Source organism: Dipodomys ordii, unplaced genomic scaffold, assembly GCF_000151885.1.
Source record: "Dipodomys ordii isolate 6190 unplaced genomic scaffold, Dord_2.0 Scaffold2, whole genome shotgun sequence".
NCBI classification, from domain to species: Eukaryota; Metazoa; Chordata; class Mammalia; order Rodentia; family Heteromyidae; genus Dipodomys; species Dipodomys ordii.
The window spans coordinates 27,031,655-27,054,714 of NW_012267218.1; the positions used below are offsets into that span (position 1 = coordinate 27,031,655).

A 23,060-nucleotide genomic window follows, 5' to 3' on the forward strand; every position below is an offset into this window, starting at 1 on the left:
AATAGGATTACAGGTGTGAACCACCAGTGCCTGGCCTTCACACAACCTCTCTAGGACTTTTCCTTCTGCCCTTCTGTGTGACTTGAGCTTCTCTGTTCAATATTTATTTCCTTCTTCTCTGCATTGCCAGCATCAGGGTACATTTCTACCTTGGCAAATGTCGGATCACAAGCCTCTCCCCTCCCTTCCTTAGCTCTTCTGCTCTCCTTATAGACCTGGCCAAGCCCCCTATTAATCTGCATATGGGCCTTGGTCTTCTAACCTAAAAAATAGGATTTACCCTCCATTGCTCAGGGTAAGTGATATTTTTATGTCACTAAAGTGATATCCCAAAGATGGCGGTTAAGAATAACTTAGATGCTCAAATAGAAGGAAACATTAGGCTTTTTGTTATTTGGTTTGTTATTTTGTAATGCCACTGAATCTCAAACTCAGAGCATTATGTGGTAGGCAAATGATCTATGACTGAGCTATATCCCCCATCTGACAGATTTAGTCTTGCTATTTGGCCCAGGCTTGCCAAGATCCTCCTCCCTCTACCTTCTGAATGCTAGGATTGCAGGCATGCACTCTCACATCTTGCCAAGTGTGTGTGTGTGTGTGTGTGTGTGTGTGTGTGTATGTGCGTGTGCGTGTGTTGGTACTGGGGCTTGAACTCAGGACCTAGGCACTGTCCTTTAGCTTGTTCTTCAAGGCTACTGCTCTACCACTTTGAGCCACAGCTTCACTTCTCATGGATTTTCCTGCTCTGGCTGGCTTCAAATCACAACCCTCAGATCTCAGCCTCCTAAGTAACTAGCCACCAGTACCCAGCATTACCAATTTAAAAAAAATTACCCCTAAGTAGTTGTACAAAGGAGCAGCCATTCAACAAAGCAGTTTGTGAATGCAGTGCATGTTGAGCAATGTCACTCCTTCCAGCATTGCCACTCAACCTTCTCAACCCACCCTAGTTGTTTTTAATTTTTAAAAAATTGTTTAAAAACTTTTTTCTCTTCCTTCCTTCCTTTCTCCCTTCTTTCTTTTCTTTCTGTGTGTTACTGAGGTTTGAACTCAGGGCCTAATGCTTGTTAGGCAGGTGCTCTACTATTTGAGCCATACCTCCAGCCATTTTTGTGCTAGTTGTTTTTCAAGAAGGGTCTTGCAATTTTGGTTTTTTGTTTTTTTTTTGTTTTTTTTTTTTTTGCCTGAGCTGGACTGGATGGCAAGCCTACTTACTATACTTCCCAAATAGCTGGAAGGACAAGCCTGTATGCCCAGCTTTTTTGCTGGGATAGAGCCTCTAACTTTTTAATATAGCTGGTTTTGAACAGCCATGTTCCTGATCCCCACCTCCTAATTAGCTAGGATTACAGGCATGAGCCACCATGCCTGACAATATTTCTAAAAATCTAATGATTTTTTTAATTCAACCTTAATATTGCCACAAAATTTTGAGATATAACTCCCACTAATTTGCAGTTTAAATATACAGTTATACACTTAATATGTACAATTCAAGATCTTATTATATATTTACAACATTGCAAAACCATTACCACAGCCACTTTTATATACAGTTACTTCTGGGGGTCCTCCCAAATCTTCTGCCCTTAGCAACCAATAACCTACTTTTTGTCTCTCTACATTTACTTATTCTAAAAACTTCATATAAATGGAATTGTTCAATATGTAGTCTTTATGACTGATTTTTTTGGTTTCTTACGTCCAACCTAATAAATTTTAATTTAAAGGCTATTTTTTCATTTATTTAGACCCTGCCTTATTCTAAATGGATTTATGGTGGTTCTTCCAGCCAATATTGCTTATGGCTGGGTCTTCCTAGATTTCACAATCTTTTTTTTTCTGGGGGAGAGGCTGTGTTGAAGATGGAATCTAGAGTCTACAAGCAGGCTAAGACAGATCTATCACTGAGCTACACCTGCAGCCCCCAAAACAAAGCTCTGGCAAATGTCAGCAGGGTTAGACTAACCCCAGAGAGTGTCAAGCAGAGATGCCAACCATCCCTGTTTGCCTGGGGCTGAGAGGGTTACTCACACATGGCGCTTCCAGAGCTTAAGCTAGGACAGTCCTAGACAAAGTGGGATGAACTGGTCCCTCCTTTGAAAAGAGTCAGTAGGCAGATATTGCTCTTGGAGTGTGTGCTTTTGCCAGTATCAGGGCAGAGAAGCTTGACTCCATCAGAGTGAAGGCTCAGAATAAGTCCACAGTGTCTATGTTGCCGTGGTTATTACATTTAAGAGCAATAATGACAGCCACTACTGTATGTCAGGTGCTTGTTAGGAGCTTTATCCTTATAACCTCTAATTCTGGCAACAATCCTTCAAGTCCTAGATCATCAACACCACTTACACAGGCAGTTTGGAGAGATATTTATGACATCAAAAACCACATAGCAGGTATGTTGTAAAACCAGAATTCGTTCTTGCTTGTTCCAAAGGTCAAATTTTTCCAACAAATCATGTGGTGCTTCCTACCCCCAACAAGAATAGCAAAAATGTCTCTACATTTCTCTTGATCTGTCTCAAAGTGCTTCTTTGTACATCCAGAATTTTCTTCTCACAACAGCCCTATAAAAATTTTACCTATAAGGAAGTGAAGGCCCCTCAGCATGTTTGCTTATCTAGTCTCACGCAGGAATTAGTCTGGTTTCATATTTTAATTCAAGATTCCTGGGCAGCCTTCAACGCCCAAGAAAGTAAACTCAGGTGAGGTGGACGTTTCCTGCCACCCTCAGGTGGCACAGAGTCAAAGTCCACACAGGAAGGCCAGACACACTGACTCTAAGGCCTAAGCTAGGGGCCGCTCCCATTCAAGAGGAGGAAGATCCTGAGTTGAACTAGCTGTTTGAGTACATGAACCTTCACCATCAGTGGACACTCCTCCTTAGAGCTTGCTGGGAGCCTAGGAGAGCCAAGTTCCCAAACCCCATAGGCCCCTGGTCAGGGGGGGCTTTGCAGAGGTCAGAGCTGAGAAAGGCACCTGCCCAAACCAGCAACTATGACCCCAGCCCTGGATGTGCACTAGAGGCTGCCTAGCCAAGCCAATGTGGGCAACCTTCCCTCACACTGTTCAGAAGCAATAAACATTGTGGCAGTATTTTCATTCATAATACACACTAGGTAAGCTAGGTAACAGTGTTGGCTTTTTTTTCCCCCAGTACTTTACCCCAGGGCTTCATATATTCTATCACTTGAGCATTGAGGGACTTGCTTCTTGGCCTAATCTTTTTATGTATCCAAAGACCCTATACGAAGGACTTGCCTCTCCCCTCTTGGCCCAAGTGTTTTATGCATCTAAAGATGGAATATGAAGGATTGACCCCCACCCTAGGATCCCAGGCACATAAGGACGCCAGGCACAAGCCCCGGCATGCATGGACAGGCTTGCCTGCAGGCAGGACAATCCACCTAAGCCTGGCTGTAAACACTCCACTGTGGGCCCAACCAAAAGCCCCCCACCTCCCTAGACCTAATGGCTTTTTCATTAATCTCTGCCTCCTTGCTCAGACCCCATAAAAAGACCAATTCAGGCTCCACCTCCTGCACACCCATGATCCCATGGGTTGCTGCCCTCTCACTGCTATATCTCAATAAACAGTCCTCACCTGTGGAAGATCAAGTCCGGCCTGTTTCCTTCCTTTCTCCTCCATTTTTCCTAACAAGCATACCCTCAGCCCATCCCCCCTCTCCCCACCCCCAACCTCTTTTTTTTTTGGTCGGTCCTGGGGCTTGAACTCTGGGCCTGGGCGCTGTCCCTCAGCTCTTCAGCTCAAGGCTAGCGCTCTACTACTTGAGCTACAGCGCCATTTCCGGTTTTCTGGTGGTTAATTGAGATAAGAGTCTCACAGACTTTTCTGCCTGGGCTGGCTTTGAACCACAATCCTCAGATCTCACCCTCCTGAGTAGCTAGAATTACAGGCATGGGCTCTGTGCCCAGCTCTAACCACTTTTTACACCAGAAAATCCAAACAACCAATAGACTGGGCAACAGAGTGAAACCTTGTCTCAGAAAAGAGAAGCAGGTACCCATGGCTAATATCTATAATCCTAGCTATGCAGGCTGAGGCTGAGATCTGAGGATTGTGGTTCAAAGCCAGGCAGTACAACCCAGGTAGTAAAGTCCATACCCCATACTGCTTCCAGTTATGTGACAATGCATCCTCGTGGTGCCTGTCGTCCAAGAGATGGCCCTAGTGTCTCATTTTCCTGTAAGAGGAGGTGGTGGGAGGAACGGAGGAATAGGGTGGCCTTCTCCTCCAATCTTTGGTGGAAAGCAGGGCCTGGTGGTGAGGCTCTTGCTAGCCTAGCTCTTGGCTCCAGATCCTGTTGGCTGGCACTCAAGGAACAGGCCCCCTTTTTGGCTGATCACAGGCTAAGACAGTCAGGCTATATAACCTCAGCTATTTTAAAGGTGCTGAGGATGAAATCCAAAGTGTAGCTTTACCCCAGCTGTGTTAGTCAACACCACACAGAGAAGCTTCATGGATTAAATTTATACTGCCTGCCAAGTGCTCTGCTGCTGATGCTTTCAAACCTTACAGTAATCTATTACTTCCATTTTGTACATGAGGAAACTAAAGTTCAGGAAAATTAAAGATAGGGCTCAAGCCACCATTACTAAACAGCAGCCAGTCCTGCCTGCACTTTCTTTGTTTCTGTCTTTTCCTCCATGGAGTTGAATCTCTAGTTATCAAAGGAGATAAAGGTGTAGAAGTCTGAGAGGAAGACTGCTTGGAGTGAGGAGTTGGTCCTCAGCCTTTGTGAATGCCTGACCTCTAGTGGTGAGAGTGAGAATGCAGGCCTCTGCTCTTTAGACTGGCAAGATTGTCAAACGCTCTCCCTCCACAGTGCACAACCACAAGATCCCCAGCACAGAACACAGGGCAACAGGGAAAAAATCTTCTAAGACAGATAAATGGACCATGGAAAAACGCACTTCATTCAAACCAGAGAGACTCAGACCCTATGGCCCCTTTGGATAGCAAGCATTTACAAACATCCCCTTACTAACTGCATTCTTTACTACCATGAAATGAAGATCTTAGGTAACAGAATCTGCCCATACACTAATGGCAGAAAATAAACAAATGCATGTATGTCTTCATCAAAAGACAATAGTGTTTATAACACTATAACTCACAAAAGCCAAAAAGGACAACCCAAATGTCTACCAACGGAAGAATGGATACACAGTCTGTGTGTATTAATATGGTAAAATATTACACAACAGGCAAAAATGTACAAACTTCCAATTCACATAATGTGAGAAATCTCCCCAAATAGAATTTGGCAGGCAGTACTGGGGTTTATATTTAGTGCCTCTTGCTATTCTGCCACTTGAACTATGCCCCTAAATCCTTTCTATAAGGTCATCATTTTTGCCTGTGATGGGCCTCAGACCTCAATCTTCCTAGTCACAGACTCCTTTGAGCCTCCATACCCAGTCCTGTTTTGAGACTTGGTCTCTCTCTATAGCCCAATCTGGCCTTCAAACACATGTTCTTCTTGCCTCAAACCAGTGATCCTCTTGACTCAATAGAGCTAAGATTATAGGCATATACTACTACACCTTGCATAAACAGAATTTTGACTGAAAGAAGCCAGACACCAAATAAAGCATGTACTTATGTTTCCACTGTACATAAAGAAATCATAGAAGGGGCTAAAATAAAAGCAAAACCGGGGTACAGAATAGATTTGCAAATTGGGAACACCTGCTCAAGTAAGAGAGCAGGTGAGTGTCCACAGAAGATAAGAAAGACCGAGGCTTTCAAGACAAAGAACATTGTTTGGAGAAGATAAACAGGATTGAGGTAAGTTCCCCTGGGAGCCAGGATGGTTGCAAAGACGGTTGGAATGTCTAAGTCCAGGGGCAATTTGGCTAATCTAGAATTTCTCAAACCTTGCAAAATATTGCTAGATTCCAGAAAATTGTTCCCTCTGACAGTTGCAGTTCCAGACATGATGTCTGTGTGGCAAAAACCAGAAGAATTAGAAAAGGGATTTTTTTACTCTTTTTGACTGTTCAGTAGCCATTTTCATTTTTATATTAATGTTTATGTCAAGCTTAAAAACAGGCAAACTTAAGGCTTTAGAAGTCAGGATCATATTTAACTTGAGGAGAAGTTATGATTGGGAATAGACTACAAGTACTTCTTTATTCTTGGTCCTACTTCTTTTTCTCCTCCATTCCTCCTCTTCTCTTCCTTCTTCCTCCTTCAGCAAACGCAAGCCTAATACATGCTGAACATGTTTGGGGGGGCTGGGGGTGGGGGGGGTCAGGGGGGGGGCTTGAACTCAGGACCTGGGCATTATCCCTGAGCTCTTTTGCTCAGGGCTAGTGTTCTATCACTTTGAGCCACAGCTCCACCTCCTGTTAATTATGTGGTTAATTGGAGATAAGAGTCTCACAGGGACCTTGCTGTCAGGGCTGGCTTCAAACCATGATCCTCAGACTCAGCCTCCGGATTACAGGCATGAGGATTACAGGCATGAGCCACTGGTACCCAGTGATTAAAATATTTTTATGGTTGATTTTTCTGCACATTCATGTTATTAGGTCATCACAATTTATCATGTTAGTGAACTTACTTTCAATTAGTTGGAAGCAATGTCAATTGTTCTTGACAAATGCAAGAGCACAAATAAGTTTTAATTTTGTGAAGGCATTTTCTGCTACTAAACTTTTGTTGCTGATGTTCTATGGACTAAAACAATCTTGGAATACTTATAAATCATTCCAAAAACTTGATAAATCACTTCCAAATATAAATTTTAATGCATTTAGAATCAATGAATCTCATGAAACTATTTTTCCAAACAAATTTAATTCTAGACACAAACTAGTTTCATGCTAGTCTTACCCCTCCCACTCTGGTGCTGAGGATGGAACCCAGGGCCTCACACACACTAGCCAAATGCTCTATCCAGTTTTCTCTTTCTCCTTACTCTTTTCTTCCTTTCATCCTCTTCCTCTCCCTCTCCGGTTTGTCTATTTTTTTGTGTTCTTGGTACTGAAGTTTGAAATCAAGTACTCCACCACTTAAGCCATGCACCTAACAATCTTTTTTTATTGTTTTTTGTTTTGACAGAACTGAAGCTTGAACTTGGGGCCTCATACTAAGCTTACTTGCTCAGCTGAGGTTCTACCACTTGAGGCGTGCCTTTAGCCCTGCTCTTTGCTGGTTATTTTGAAGATGGAATATTACAGACGTTTCTGCCTGGGACTGGCCTTAAACCTCAATCCCCTAGATCTTAGAGCCCTACATAGCTAGGATTACAGGCAGCTTCTCACCATGTTGCCCAACAAAAGCTACTGGTCTCAAGTGATCTTCCTACCTCAGCCTCCTATGTAGTCTGTCCCTTAGCTTTTTCACTCAAGGCCGGTGCTCAACTACTTGAGCCATACTTCTACTTTCAGCTTTTTGCTGGTTAATTGTAGGTAAGAGTCTCACAGACTTTCCTGCCTGAGCTGGCTTCCAACCACAATCCTCAGATCTCAGCCTCCTCCTGAATAGCTAGGATTACAAGCGTAAGCCAACTGTGTCAGGCACACAATGGCCTTTTAGGGCTTCTTCTGATATTTCCTATAATTTCTAGAGGATATAGGAGGCTAAAAGTGGCCTCAGCTTCTGTGCATAATTTGAACATCTATTTAGCCATTGTTTCATTGTGTTCTCAAGTGAAGAAAATTAATTTTGAAATTGTCTTGCTTGTTAATAACTTGTTTAACAGAAGCTTATGAAAACATTCTTTTCCATGGATTACAATGAACTTTTAATTTTTCCTGTCCTCAAATTTAGACCCCTTACTATTTTTCACAGCTAGGAACAAGGAAGAAGTCTTCCCACTGGGAGACCCAGCACCATCCCCTTATGTAGCTCCTTCTCTCTGATGTCATTGCGGCTGTTGTCCTGAGGATAACACCAATCTGAGTCCAGTGCTCCAGAGTGCCTCAGTCATGTGTGTATACTCTGGACTACCAAGCCCTGGGTACCTGCCCTGACCTCCCCATGGCCCATCACTGATAGTCTTATCTTCATTTCCCACACCCAAAGTTGATCTACTGGATTTTACTTATCAAACACAAGTTCAGCCATGCATTGGTGGCTCAAACCTACGTTCTAACTACTCAGGAGGCTGAGATATGAGGATCACAGTACAAAGCCAGCCCATGTAGGAGAGTCAGAGAGACTCATCTCCAATTAAACACTAAAATCTGAAATGGAGTTATGGTTCAAAATGGTAGAGCACTAGCCTTGAGCAAAAACTCAGGACCTGGACAAAAAAAAAAAACACACACACACACAACTAAACAACAACAAAAAACACAGGTTCAGAGACCAAATGGTTATAGTATCTACCTTGTAATCTCAACACTTAGGAGGCTGAGGCAGAAAAAAAAAAAATCTAGACTTTGAGGCCTGTCTGGGCTACATGAGACATTGTGTGAAAAGGAAAAAAAAATAAGTTTCAAGATGAGAAGGCACTAAACCAAGGCAACGTCCTTCTAATCACAAGATCTACACCTGTGTAGATCACATGCCAGGCAGCTGGCCCCGTACTGGGCAATAACAGGCAGTGCAGGAGAAGGAGGTAGGGGCTTATTGAGTTGTTACTCCAAGAATCCACTGGCCTCTGGAAGGGGCAGGAGGCATGAAGGGAAGCCAGAAGAGAAAACGTCGATTTTCAGATCTAAGAGGCGTCTCCTCCCTACCCAGATGGCACACAGCTGCCTGCTCTGCACCCTGTTGTCACCAAAAGCCCATCCACAGGGACTGCTGATCCCATTATTCAGGAGGTGACCTGTTCTTATGAGGCCCCTCACCTGTAGCCAGTAGCGCCCTGTGACTGCTGCTGTCCCAGGGATGTGTTTCCCGTCTTTACTCCAACCTTTTCCCTGACTCCCTCTGTGCGCATGAAGGCGGCCTGGGGGCCCCAGCCCAGCCCAGCCGAGCCCTTCTTTGGTGGTAAGAAATCTTTTCCAAGAAAAAAAAAATAATTTCAGAGGAACTAGAAAGATGAAAAGGCTTCTCTCAAAGGCCAAGAATAAATGGAAACAACATGATAGAGAAACTGCCCTCAAAATGCCGGTCCTGTTTGAAGCCTTCAGTGAAACTCAAGTCTTTCCACAACTCTCAGGGAATGTCACTGCAGCTTCTGAAGTCACTGCCCAAGAACGAGCCTGGCTGTTGAGCTGAGAAGAACAACGGCAGCAAAGAGAAATGGCTCAGCAAATACAACACCCAGGCCCCAGACACACTGTCAGTGAGGGCTCTGGGGCCATAGAAGTCTAACAAATGACACATGTGCACACACAAGGTCTCAGTTAAAAGAGCAGATCCGCATGGGTAACAACCCCGCGTGGCAGGAATCATTAGCTCTACTTTAGCAATGGGACACAGAGGCTCAGAAATGTCAAGCAAGAGGCTCAAAGTCGCCAACTAGAAAGTGTCAGAGCCAGGATTCAAACCCACATCTGCCTGATGGCAAATCTGAACTCTTTTCTCTATACTATGGAATAATGTGCCTTTTCTCTAAAACTGCCCTTCAGCAGATCAGTGTAATCACAAATTGGCCATTTCTTCATGTCTTTTCCAGTATCCTAGTTTCTATGTATGTATGTATCTATCTATTTACCTATCTAATCTATCTATCATCAATTAACTGATGGTATCCTAGTGCTGGGACTGGACTGTGTACTGCTCACATGCTCATCGTGCACTCTACCAGAGTCTTAACCTTTTTACTCTCTTCTTTGCTCCATCTCAGCAACCTAGAGGTTCAGATTGTCAGAGGCAGCACTTCAGGCATGCCTGTGGGGAAAGAAGTTTCTCCCTGGTCTCTCAAATCACCTGTTTGAAAAGACAGCTGAGCAGGTAGGCTTTTATGCAGATGTGGTTTGTGGTCTGGTGCCTACATTATTTCTACCTTGACTCAAATCCTGATTCCTTCACAAACTCCATTCTAAAAATGGGAAGACTGAGTGCAAAGCTGGAAGAGGAAGGATTCTGTATCCAGCACTCTGTGGGTGAGATGCCAGGGAGATGATCCCACAATCTCCTTGTTATGAGCCCTTTCTTTCATATTTCAAAGGACTCACTAGGATTCCTGGTTGGGAGGAGGAGGGGAAAACAAAGCAATTCCCCTGGGAATCCTTGACAGCTGACCCTTCCTCAGTCTCTCCATTGGTGCAGTGTCTACAAGTCTTTGTTCAAGAGCTTCTGGAGTCTTCCAATCCCCCAGTCCATGCCTAATGCCCACCCAGCTCTCTGAATGCTGTCAATCCACAGCAACATCTGTTCCAGAGGCTTAAGCCAGCATTGGGAAAGTTTCCCTTCCCCAGTCTTTGGCCTGGCACCACTCCCAGCCCCAGCCAGCAAGAGCTGCAGCATTTCTGTGGCTTTTCCAGCCAGAGGCTTTGTATGGCCCAAGGAGTGACTTTGATCTCCATGTTGCTGGGGGAAGGGCTGTGAATGGAGAGAAGAGGAATGAAGACGGGAAGAAAGGAAGGCCTGCACACACTTGCTCCAGCCCAAGCCCTTCTACCAGGCATGGAAGAATGCACAGCTTAAAGAGCTGACAGATTTGATTCACATACTCAACATTCAACTTTGATACTCACCCTCAGGCAGAAATTGTCCTCAATTCTAGTGGTATATTGTGGAATTTGGAGTTACGGAGGGTGCCTAGAAATGCACCTTGATATCTTTTGGTGTTAGGGAGTGTCCACGAAGGTATCTTTTTCATCTAATTTATTGGGCATTTAAATATTTTGTGATCGTAGTAACCAAGACACTATTTCTATAGTACTATAGTCTGGATTTATCACAGATTATTCTAAATTACTGCTCTATAAATGCCTAAGAAAAGGACATGGGTTTTGTGACTATTGATGACATGAATGCTCAAAAACAAGAAGAATCTGGCTCAGTGGTACTGCATTTGCCTACAGGGCCCTGGGCTCCATCCCCAGTACGGAGAAAAACAAACACAAGAAGTAATTTGGCAAAAATCACAGCAGTATTGCAGAGAAAGACTATGTAATTAACAATTCAGTGATTCCTGAACCCCATAAAATTCAGGGATCCAAGTTCTCTTAGGTCACTTGGGCCTCAGAAGCCTCCATCAGGAGGACACTCACACTTGTCCCCAGTGGGCCTGGGACCCTTGTAGAAACCCTGAGGCTTCACGCTGTGAAACTCTCCTAGGACCCCTCAGGCTTCTCCTACCACACATTCCTAAAGCCAGCTCGAGGCTTGGTCCTCTGTTCCTAGCTTCTATATGTCCAGTTCTCTCCAGAACCCCTCAAAGCCAAAGCTCTCTGACCCCCCCACAAACTCCTTCCCAACTCTTGTAGGACTGGCTCTTTTACTGGGTTCAGGAGCAGGAGCAGATGAAAGGCTATCACTTCTGCTTGCTTTTGCAAATTCTCCAGAACACCTCAACTTTTTTTTTTTAAGCACCAAGGTTTGAACTCAGGACCTCATCCTTAGCTTTCTTGCTCAGATGGTATACTACCACTCGAGCCACGCTTCCAGGCAGTCTTTTTGCTGGTTATTTTGCAGATAGAGTCTCACAGACTTTTTGCCTAGTTAACTTAGAACCTAATCCTGTGGACCTCAGCCTTCTAAATAGCTAGAATTACAGGCATAAGCCACTGGTGCCTGGCCTCTCCTGTTTTTTTTTAAATATTTTTATTGTTATCATAAAGGTAATGTACAGAGGGATACAGTTAGATAAGTCAGATAATGAGTAAATTTTTTGGACACTGTCACCCCTTCCTTCACTCTCCCAGTTTTCCTTCCTATCCCCACCCACATGTTATATAGTTCATTTTCAACATGTCTAGTGAGTACCACTGCTATTTGTTCACCCTTTGTCCCTCCATTTCTGTACCCTCCTTATCCTCCCAAAGACAGATAAAAGAACAAACAAGACAAAAAAAAAAACTTGTTCCCATTTCCTATAGTCCATTTTGATAAATATATGATCAGAGGCAGAGAGGCTCGGGGCCTTTGTGTTCCTCCCCTATGAGTATCCTCCTTTGGTCTCACTGCATGTGAATGACTAGAGTTTTGTATAATTTATCATGTCCCGTTATATTTTTAAATCTAGCCTACCTTCCACAAATGAGAGAAAACATGAGCTGTTTGAGTCTCTGAGCTTGGCTTACCTCACTTAACATGGTTTGTCCTAGGTCCATTCATTTCTCTGCTAATGACATACTATTCTGTTTAATGGCTGGGTAAAATTCCATTACATATAAGTACCACATTTTTAAATCTACTCATCTATTGTAGGGCATCGGAGCTGTTCCACAACTTGGCTATTGTAACTAGTGCAGCAATGAACATGGATGTGCAAGCGTCTTTACAGTATCCTGGCTTGTGATGTTCTGGACAGACAGATTCCCAAGAGTGGTATGGTTGAGTCATAGGGAAGATATACGTTTAGTTTTTTTGTGGAACCTCCAGATTGCTGCCTAGAGTGGTTGTACTAGTTTACACTCCCACGAACAGTGCAATAGGGTTCTTTGTCCCCACATCCCCACCATCATTTGTTGTTAGAATTCACAATGCTTGCCAGGCCCTGGTGGCTCACGCCTGTAATCCTAGCTACTCAGGAGGCTGAGATCTGAGGATCATGGTTCAAAGCCAGCCCGGGCAGGAGAGACCGTGAGACTCCTATCTCCAATAAACCACCAGAAAACCGGAAGTGGCGCTGTGGCTCAAGTGGTAGAGCGCTCACCTTGAGCTGAAGAGCTGAGGGACAGCCCAGAGTTCAAGCCCCACGATCGACAAAAAAAAAAAAAAAAAGAATTCACAATGCTGGAGTGAGATGAAATCTCATGTTCCTCCTGGGTTCTTTGGTTTTTTTTGTTTTGTTTTGTTTTTTGTTGTTTTTTTTTTGTCTGAGTAGCTAGGATTATAGACAGGAGATACCAGTGCCTGGCTTACAAATATATTTTTAAGTGCACTATGGATGAACTTAATTTGTAAAGAAATCCTATGTTGTATATACTCTAAACAGTCTACCAAACTCCAGAGTCACATGAAACTGCAGTCTGGAGGTGGGGCGGAGTCCCTGAAGCCAGCTCTGATCAAGATGTCCTCAGAACCTCAGGAAGTCTCCCTATGGGCCCACACCTCTCCTCATCACTTTGGCAAGGAGCTTCTTCCTCTCTATGCCTCACCTGAAAGACTTACAGAAAGCATCCTTGGAAGAGATAGATACTCAGGGCTCAGCAAAGATCACAACTAGTTACTTAGCCAGCTATATGCATGCAGTGATCTCTTTGCTATCTTAAGGTCTCAGCCTGGTGTCTGCCCAGCGCTGTGGTAATGTGTTGGAACATGACTGTCATTAGAGAGAGCATGTCAGTCATCCAGCCATGGCTCCCTCTATTCTGCCTTGCCCTACACCTCACACACTCACAAGAACCTGTGCTTCTATCTGAACATGTTCAGTCAGATCTTCTCTAGAAGACTTTAGGGGATGTCCTCTAGCAACTGGTTCCCTTCCCAAAGCAAAGACTGTTATATAGTCTTTGAATATCTCTGCAGAGATAAGCATAGCTTTGAACCATGCTAGGTTTCAATTCTGATTTAGCTGAGTTACAGAGGAATAGTATAAATCAGAGCTTGATTCTGCTAAACGTATCAGTGGTATGCATCAAACATCACTAAAATCCTTAGCTAAATTACTGTCTGTCCCTGACAAGAAGTACTATACAGCTGTTAAAGTGGCTGGGAATCATAGGAACTGTCTTAAATATTTACTAAGCGTAAAGGGCAAGACATACTTAAGTATATCATTTTAAAAATTTTAACAAGTGAAAGTTGTAGCCTGTTACAGGTGACTCACACCTGTAACCCTAGCTACTTAGGAGGCTGTGATACAGAGAATCATAGTTCCAACTCAGCTTCAGGCAAAAAAGCTCATAAGACCCCTTCTCACCCAAAACTGGGCACAGTGGCACACGCCTATCACCATAAGCTGTGTGGAATGCTACAATTGGGAGGATTGTAGTGTCAGGCTAGCCCAGACAGAGAAGTCTGATAGGTTCCCTCTCAAACTGGATGTGGAGGGGCACACTCAGAAATAATAACAAGCCCATCAAAGTCCAGGCACAAGCCTGGGCAAGAAGCAAGATACTACTCTAAAAAACAAACAAACAAACAAACAAAAAAACCAGCAAAAATGGCTGGAGGCCTGGCTCAGAAGGAGAGCACCAACCTAGCAAGTAGGAAGCACTGAGTTCAAACCCGAGTACAGGGCGGGGGAGGGGGAAGAGTGGGGGCTGCACCATCTCTAGAAGCATAACAACAACAAAAAAGTGATTTTGGAGCTATTCAGTAGGCCTTCAAACACATGGAGTCGGACATGAAGGGACAAGTGACTAGAAGAGTGGATAAGTAGATTGGGAGGCACGGGACAGGATAGGGGCACTGTATCCCTGTCTCATTTCAATATGGCCTGTCATCATATACAGACAGCTTGGATATGGCAGGGGTGATATCTAGTTCTTCTTCCAGGTCAGAGGAAGCTGATGTTTCCCAAAGACCCACAGCATTGTCCCAGCTGTATAGAATAATAGCTTTCATCCCCTGGGATGAAGTAAATGCTTTGAAATCAACATAAAACCCACAGGAAAGGAAACTAGTACCCTACTGCATACCAAGCAACTGAGATGTTTGTGATTTTTTTACCACTACTCTGCAAAGCAAATTAATTCCTATTTTGATGGACAACACATTTGAGACTCAGAGACGTTAAATAACTTCAGAAGGAGGGAAGAGAGAGGAGAATGGGGAGAGAGAAAGGGAGGGAGAGATAGAGAGTAGAGGGGTGGAGAGAGGAGGGGAAGAGTTGTATGTGGGGGGTCACACTATATCTTTTCTTTTTGGTCAGTCGTGGGGCTTGAACTCAGAGCCTGGGCACTGTCTCTGAGCCCTTTTGCTCAAGGCTAGCACTTTACCACTTTGAGCCACAGCTCTACTTCCATGGGTCACACTATTTCTAACACCCAGAGCTTTGGGGGAAGACAGCATCCTAGTAAGCTTCCCTTGTTCCTTAGCGTAGCTGGGTCCCCACAACTGTTCTCCTCTTAAAGACTAAGGCATAGATGAAAAGAAGAAGAGGGAGAAAAGCATAAGTGGAGAAATGGGATCAATATACTTCCATTTTCTTTACCTCAAATCTTTACCTATACCCTATATAAGAGCTACAGACAAAATGCCATCAAATGTGTTTCCTCTCCTTATGGAGACCACTATCTACCAAGTGAACAGGTAAGAGGTAGAAAATTCTAGTTTAGCCAGACTGATATTGTGGAAAGTTATTGGATTACTCTATTTTTATGGTTGAAGTTCCCTATAATGAAACATTAAAAACTTAGCAAGGTGCCAGTGGCTCACACCTGTAATCCTAGCTACTCAGGAGGCTGAGATCTGAGGATTGCGGTTCAAAGCCAACTGGGACAGGATAGTCCATAAGAATGTTGTCTACAATTAACCACCAAAAAGCCAGAAGTAGAGCTGTGGGTCAAGTGGTAGAGTGCTGTTCTTGAGCAAAACAAGCTCAGGGACAGAGTCCAGATCCTGAGCTCAAGTCCTAGGACCAGCACATGCACACACATGCACACGTACCATCAGACCCACTCATGCACACATGCAAGCACACAAATAATAAAGTTACATCTTGCAGTTCTACCCAAATTCTGTGCACAGTGGAGAGGTAACCAGCACAAACTGAAAAGTCAACCAAGGAAGGCTCCACCGAGGAGGTGACACTGGAGCTGAGTTTTGACAAAGGAAGAAATTAGGGTGGCAAGAGAGCATGGGGCAGTATATTGCCTGGAAAGTGGCACCTGCAGAAACATCAGCTGGACACCCCCATCTCTTTAGGAAACTATGACAACAACTTTTTTTAGAGTTCCTTTATTGTGCTCTACAATCTTCTGGGGATTAAAATTTTGATTCCTTGTTCCGGGCCTGACCCCAGAACTATGTGTAGATGAGCAGAGCTGTGGCGCCACCTGGAGGTGGGAGTGTAGAATGAACATTGAGTGCCCGTCAAAATATATGCCTTTGGTGGAGAAAATAATCCTTGTTCCTATTCAGTTCTATGAAAGAGCTAAGTATAAGGGAAACCCTCTGATTCCCAGGGGCAAATGGAAAAATAGAAGGCAATGTTTTCAAGTTGAGCAAAGGAACTGAACTCCCAGTTAGAGACACATGATCTATAAGCACAAAGGAATCCAACCAGAAGAAAGCTTGGACTTGTTCTTCATTTCCCTGAAATTTAGTTAACAGTATCTCCTTTCCATGATAGTGCTAGATAAATGGTACAATGTACTATTAGCTGGACATGTTTCAACTCACTTAATTCAATCTCCAATCTTGAGTGGAAAAAGAGTACAAGGAAGGCCCTGAGTTCAAGTCCCAGTATCAGGACCAACAACAAAAAAGTTACAAAACCACGGAAGTTAACAAAGGCCGTGATGATTGGGACCAGATAAGGGCAGAGAGGATTGGGACCAGTTAAGAAATAAGGGGCTGGGAAGGTGGCTCAGTGGTACAGTGCTTGCCTCGCATGCAGGAGGCCCTGGGTTCGATTCCTCAGCACCACGTAAGCAGAAAGAGCCAGAAGTGGCACTGTGGCTCAAATGGTAGAGCACTAGCCTTGAGCTGAAGAGCTGAGGGACAGCACCCAAACCCAGAGTTCAGGCCCCATGACAGACAAAAAAAAAGAAAAAAGAAATAAAAGGATTCACTCAACAATCTTCAGAGACATGTACTGTATCCATTTTTTAGCAAACAAATAGCAGTTCAGAGAAGTTGAATACCTTAGATCATACAGCTAGGTCACAAATAGGCTGGGATTTGAACTCTGATTTATAGACTATTAAGCCCATCCTCCAAACCATTAAGTGGATATATAGCCATTTGATAGGGCAAATCTCCTGAAGTGCTCTGCTTACACAAGCCACTTTCCTCTCCCTCCTTATTGCTATCCTCCATTGACTCCTTACCCCTCAGCAGCCCCATCCATGTCCTGCAGCCTTTCTTACCATTCTATTTTTCCTCCCTGGGTGATCTCACACACAGTCTTAGGAACCTTACATAGGATAATGCCCTAAATCCTAGCTCTAGTCCAGAACTGACACAACTTACCCAGAAACCTGTTAAGCAGCCCTATCCCACAATAAAAAAAAAAAAAAGTAACCTGTCTATCCCTGGTGCCACAAGTTAATCCTTCCTCCTAGATCTGTGTAGGGTAAACATAGCTATCTCATTCTTTTTTTTTTTTTTTTGGGTCCAGTTGTGGAGCCTGAACTCTGGGCCTGGGCACTGTCCTTCAGCTCTTCAGCTCAAGGCAAGCACTCTACCATTTGAGCCACAGTGCCACTTCCGGCTTTTTTTTTTCGGCTTACGTGGTGCTGAGGAATCGAACCCAGGGCCTCACGCATGCAAGGCAAGCGCTCTACCACTGAGCCACCTTCCCAGCCCGCTATCTCATTCTTCTAGGTGGCTATCCTTAACCCTTCCTCATATCCCAGAGCCAAGATATTCTGGAGTACTGCTTCTTTTGCTGTATTTCTAAACTCCATGCCCCTCCCCCCCAATCCCTTTATTTATACTATAGCTCCCTAACTGGTCCCAATCCTTTCTGCCCTGATCTGGTGCCAATCATCACTGCCTTTGTTAACTGCAGTGGTTTTCTAACTTTTTTGTAGTTGATCTTGATACTGAGGCTTGAACTCAGGGCCTTCCTTGCACTCTTGCGTGGCTTTTTCGCTCAAGACTGGAATACTACGACTTGAGCCACAGCTCCACTTCTGGCTTTTTGCTGGTTAATTGAAGATAATAGTCTCACAGACTTCTCAGCCTCTCTTTTCTTCAAACTGTGGTCATTGTTTCCTGAGTGGCTAGGATTATAATCGTGAGTCACTGGTACCAGGCTTCTAACTGAGCTTTCTGCTTCTTCTTAGTCCCTAGCCTATTGTTGCTAGTTATGTTTCTAAAATATAAGTAAAATCATGCCTGTGTCTTGCTTAAAATTCTTCATTTGCTCCTCACAGCTTCCCTACAGTGTCAAGCAATTTAACATCATAGCTCATCGTGCTTTTTAAGGGCAATGCCCACTTGTTTCCTCTCCTTGGAGAATTCCTCCCATCCATCTCCTATGGCCACTACTACTCAAAATGGGGTGTGGGGGGGAATGGAGGAGGATGTGTCTCAAAACACTTCATGGTTTTAGTTTTATTATCTCAAACTAGTAAATCATAAGATGTTGCATTAACTAGTCACCTATGTTCTGCCTGCCTCAAACCTGTTTGACCATTCAGACAGGTTTAAAATAAAACTACAGTTTTCTTCAAAACAAAATCACAGTTTAAATCAGTTAACATATTTCTACCCAATTATTTGCTATCAAGTCTGTTTGCTTCTCAGGGTCCTAGAGAAATATGCTGAGCAACCCCTTCATTTCACCCAGTTAAGGTGCTGAAAGATCTTTCATTGATGGTAAGTATCCACACAGATATGCATGTTAGAATATATATGTGCATGTACCTCAATGTAACATATACATCAATATCATAGATAGCCATTACATTTTTTAATTTATTCACATCGCCCTCTAAACAAACAGGCCAACACACTTTAGTGTCCACCAGGAGGCGCCAGGGGCAGGAAAGACCTGCGGTACCTTCACCGTAGAGGTGGAGATGGATGCAGCCGGGATGGAAGCGGGCTTCCTTTTTTAAGAATCAGTGCGTGCAAAGGGAGCAAAGCTGCGTTATTTTAGGGAGACTTTGCCGCACTCCCCCTCCCTCCTGTAGGTAGCGTCTGGGGTGTGTGCACCCTGCTCGCAGACCCCATGGAGAGACGCTGGCGGTGGCAGCTGGGGTTGGATTCCCGCTTGCAGCAGCCGGCAGTAAACCGACCCCGCCGGCGCAGGGATTGAAGAGGCACAGGCGAGAGCAGCGAACAAAAGCCCTGGGCGTGGGGCCGAAGCTCTGGACCTGGGGTAAGTGAACCCACTTGGAGACCTAGCAGCTGCGGGCACTGGCGAGGCCCGGCTGGATGAGCTCTCGGAGCCCCCCCGCCCCATGAGATGCGGTGAGGGAACCGGTGGGCATCTGGGGGCAGGTGTCCGAGTCCTCACTGGGGTGGATGGTAGATTGAGCAATTCAGATTTGAAGGAGATCGGATACATCTAGGAAGATCTAGGCGCCTTCTGCATTCCCCGCAAACAGCCGGTGCAGGAAGAGGGGGGGGGGGTGCATGGGGAAGAGGCGGGCAGAGCTCAGAGCAAGCCCGGCCCGAGAGGCAGGAGCAAGAATCCATCACCCCTCCCAGAAGGGCCTTCGGGGACTCCTCTCAGCCTTTACATCTCCCGTGGGCCCCACACCCGGTCCCTTTTGGCAGTGGGGGAAAAAAATCAACCATAAACTTCTTTGTAGGCCAAATAGGGTCCTCACTGCAATGCCCTTTTAGATGAACAGGCCTCCTCTCCCTCCCCCGCCCCAACAGCTGCATCCACGGGAGCCCGCCTAAGCTGCAAACAAACACGCTAATCCTCCCGGGAATCCTCCAGCGCCGGCCTCCCCGGCTGCGGGTTGCACCGAGATCTTTTCAATAGGAAGAGGGGGTGCATCTAGCGGGCCATTCCCCGTGGGAGCCTCACCCCGGGCCCCGCATACCAGTACTGAGGGAGATGGGAGGCTGCTCTCCATCCACCGCCCAGCCCGGGTTGGGAATGTGTGTGTGTGTGGGGGGGGTCTGTTTTAGGATTTCTGCTTCATCAGGCCTAATCCGAAAGAGGATTAAATTGGGGAGGATGAAGATGGCTGAAGGGGGGGGGGGAGGAGCACTCAGATGGATTCCTCTATGTCCCTCCTTGTCATCCCCAGAGACTCCAACAAGGGAAGAGGCTCCACTATGGTGGATCCGGTGCCTGAAGAGGAGAAAGAGGGAGCCGAGCCGGGTGGCTCGGAAGGGGATGGGGCCACAGCGTCTGTGCCTCCCGATGCCCAGGACGCCCAGCAGCCCGCGGCCTCCTCGGCCTCCGCCTCCGCCTCGGCGGGGGTGCCTCGCAAGGCAGAAGTCCCGTGCGCTGCCGCTGCCGACGGCGGGCGGCGGGAGCAGTCCCCGCTGCTGCACCTCGACCTCTTCAACTTCGACTGCCCCGAGGCCGAGGGCAGCCGCTACGTGCTCACCAGTCCCCGCTCGCTGGAGGCCTGTGCCCGCTGCGCCGTCAAGCCAGTGGAGTTGCTGCCGCGGGCGCTGGCCGACCTGGTGCGGGAGGCCCCCGGGCGCTCCATGCGGGTGGCCACCGGGCTGTACGAGGCGTACGAGGCGGAGCGCCGCGCCAAGTTACAACAGTGCCGGGCGGAGCGCGAGCGCATCGTGCGCGAGGAGAAGCGGCGCCTCTTCACGCCGTTGGGCCCCGCAGCCTCCGCGGCCGCCGCCTCGGCCTCGGCTTCCGCCCAGAGCGCGGGCGGCGGCGGCGGCAGCAGCAGTAGCTGCAGCAGCGCCAGCCTCCCGGCCTCGCCTGCGCCGCGTGCCTCCCGAAAGACCTCTCCAAATCCTTCCTCCGGAAGGACCCAACCTCCACCCGCGGGGTCCCGGACAGGCAGGAAGAGTCACTCTCTGGACTCCCTTTCCCGCCGGCGGGATGGTGCCCTCAGCTCCGAGTCCGGAGCATCGTCCTCCTCCTACAGTGGAGAGAGCCTTCGGGAGCTCCGCTGGCCTCCGCGAGCCTCGGCCAGGAACAGCTACCCCGCGGGCTCAGCGTCCTCCGCACCCAACCCTCTGGGCCGCCCTTCCGCCCTTGCCCTGGTTCCACTCACCGGCCGCAGCTTCAGCCTCGGTGACCTGAGCCACTCTCCGCAGACCGCTCGGCATGTGGAGCGCATCGTCCGCCAAGTGCGCGCCGAGCGCGGCCTACGCGGGGTGCCCGAGCGCGACCGGAAGATCGCGGCGCTCATGCTGGCGCGGCACCAGGAGGAACGCCTGTTGCTGGAGCAGCGCGCCGCGGCCCACGGCCAGTGGGAGCAGCAGCGCGTGCGCGCCGAGCAGCGGCGGGAGCGCGAGGAGCGAGAGAAGCAGCGCGCCTTGGAGCTAGGCCGCCGAGCCTGGGCGGCGCAGGTGGAAGAGCGGCGCGGTCGCCGGGGCCGAGAAGAGCGCGAAGCTGCGCAGCGGCGACAGCAGCAGTGCGAGCGCAGCGAGGAGAGGCGACGAGAGCTAGCGGAGCGCCAGGGTTTGCTGCGGCGGGAGCGGGCCGAGCGCACGGCCCGGGAGGACCGACTGCGCAAGCTGCATCAAGAGCAGAACCTGAAGCAGCGAGAAGAGGGCCTGCAGGAAGGGCGCGAGCGGGCCGAGCAGGTGCGCAGGGAGCGCGCCCAGCGCGCGGCCCGCGCCAAGCAGCGGCAGGAGGGCCAGGTGCAGCGGGAGAAACGAGAGCTGAGTCGAGCCGAGAGGGCGCGCCACGAGGCGCTGCTGCGGGGCCGAGTACGGCAGCAGCACGAGGAGCGAGAGGGTCTGCGGAGCTCCCTGGAGGCCAGCTTGGGCCGCGCGCAGGAGAACTATGAGCATTTGGTTGAGCAGCGTACCCGGGAGCTTCGAGAGAGGGCTCGGCGGGAGGAGCTGCAGAGTCGACGGGCCAAGGAAGCGGCGGAGCGCAAAGAGCGGGAGCATCAGGCGCACCTCGAGGCGCTGGCCCGAGCGGGAGAGCGACGACTGCAGCACGCAGCGCAGGTGGCCGAAGAGGCCGTGCAGCAGAAGGCTCGACGCGTGGTCCAGACCCGGCTGGAGAAAGAGCGGACTCAGCGCGCCAACAAGGAAAAAGTGGAGAGGGATGAAGACTGCCGTCGGCGGGAGCTGCTCCAGGCCATTGGGCGCAAGCTGGAGCGCAGCGAGCAGCTGTCGAGGGAACGGCGCAGCGCGCTGGAGAGCGCACGCTCCACTGCCCGCGCCTCCTTCCACGTGCGCGAAAAGGTGCGCGAGGAGACCAACACGCGCTCCTTTGACCGCATGGTGCGGGAGGCCCAACTACATGCCAGCCTGGATCGCAAATGACTACCGCTGAAGGATGGCCAGACTGGACACACAACCTTGATGGGCCCTCCCGACCACTTTGACCAAACTGTGGGAGAGCCCAATTTAGGGGCAGCATCATGGACTCTCTAGGCTTCTAACCAATGAAGCAGAGTGTAACTTTTCAATCCGCCCCCTTTTTTAAAGAAAAAACAAAATTTGGAGATGATGAGGGACAATCTGCCAACATCCACCTTTGCCAACCCTCTTCCCCTATGCGTCTTTGGGTTGAAATAAGAGTTTCTGGAGGAGGAAGGGGCTCCCCAGGAGAAAGCATAGAGGTGAAAAAATCTCTCTGCTCGCGATCGCCCCTGGCATCTTTTGGATTTGGGTGTCTGAGACAACTTTGAGTGGTGGCAGCCGAGAGGCCATCTCTGTGACTCACTTCCATCTTTCAAAATAGGACAAATTGTACAAAGCCTGAGGCCTCCCAAGAAAGCACAGCTCCTGAAAAATGTCAGGCCATGCACAAGTGATGGAAAAGGCGACTGGCTTTGTATGCTTGTCCAATAATTGGACATCTGAGCAATTATCCAGTTCCCATAGTTTTCCAGTTGAGGTGTCTTGGTTTTGTAGACAATCATCTGCTGATAATGGTCACTTTCTCTCTCTCTCTCTCTCTCTCTCTCTCTCTCTCTCTCTCTCCCTCCCTCCTTTCCTCCCTCTCATTCCCTCCCCCTTTCTCCTATTCTTCCATGTGGCACAGGAAATGGATTGGTTTGGTGATACTGTTTAGCTTTAATGGAAGTCACAGACTTTGGAGTGGTGGTTTCTTTAGGCAGCAGTGTTCTACCCTATGAAGCGTCCTTGCAGGGTGATTTATTTCAGAGGAGGCAGTATCTGATGCCCACCTTCCAATGTGGGCTGGCTCCTATAGACAGTGAAGAGCTACCTTATGTGCCTGCCCAGGCCATTCTTGCCTCAAGCTCCAGCCCTCAATGCAGTCTTGAGG

General features: G+C 47.5%; 1 protein-coding gene across 1 annotated transcript; it reads left to right on the forward strand.

Annotated features, from left to right (window-relative positions):
* Window positions 1-19,951: 19,951 nt before the first annotated feature.
* Ccdc177 (coiled-coil domain containing 177) lies at window positions 19,952-22,090 on the forward strand. The gene has a single exon (XM_013015068.1). It carries the CDS (start codon window positions 19,952-19,954, stop codon window positions 22,088-22,090), a length of 2,139 nt encoding a protein of 712 aa, XP_012870522.1.
* Window positions 22,091-23,060: the final 970 nt, after the last annotated feature.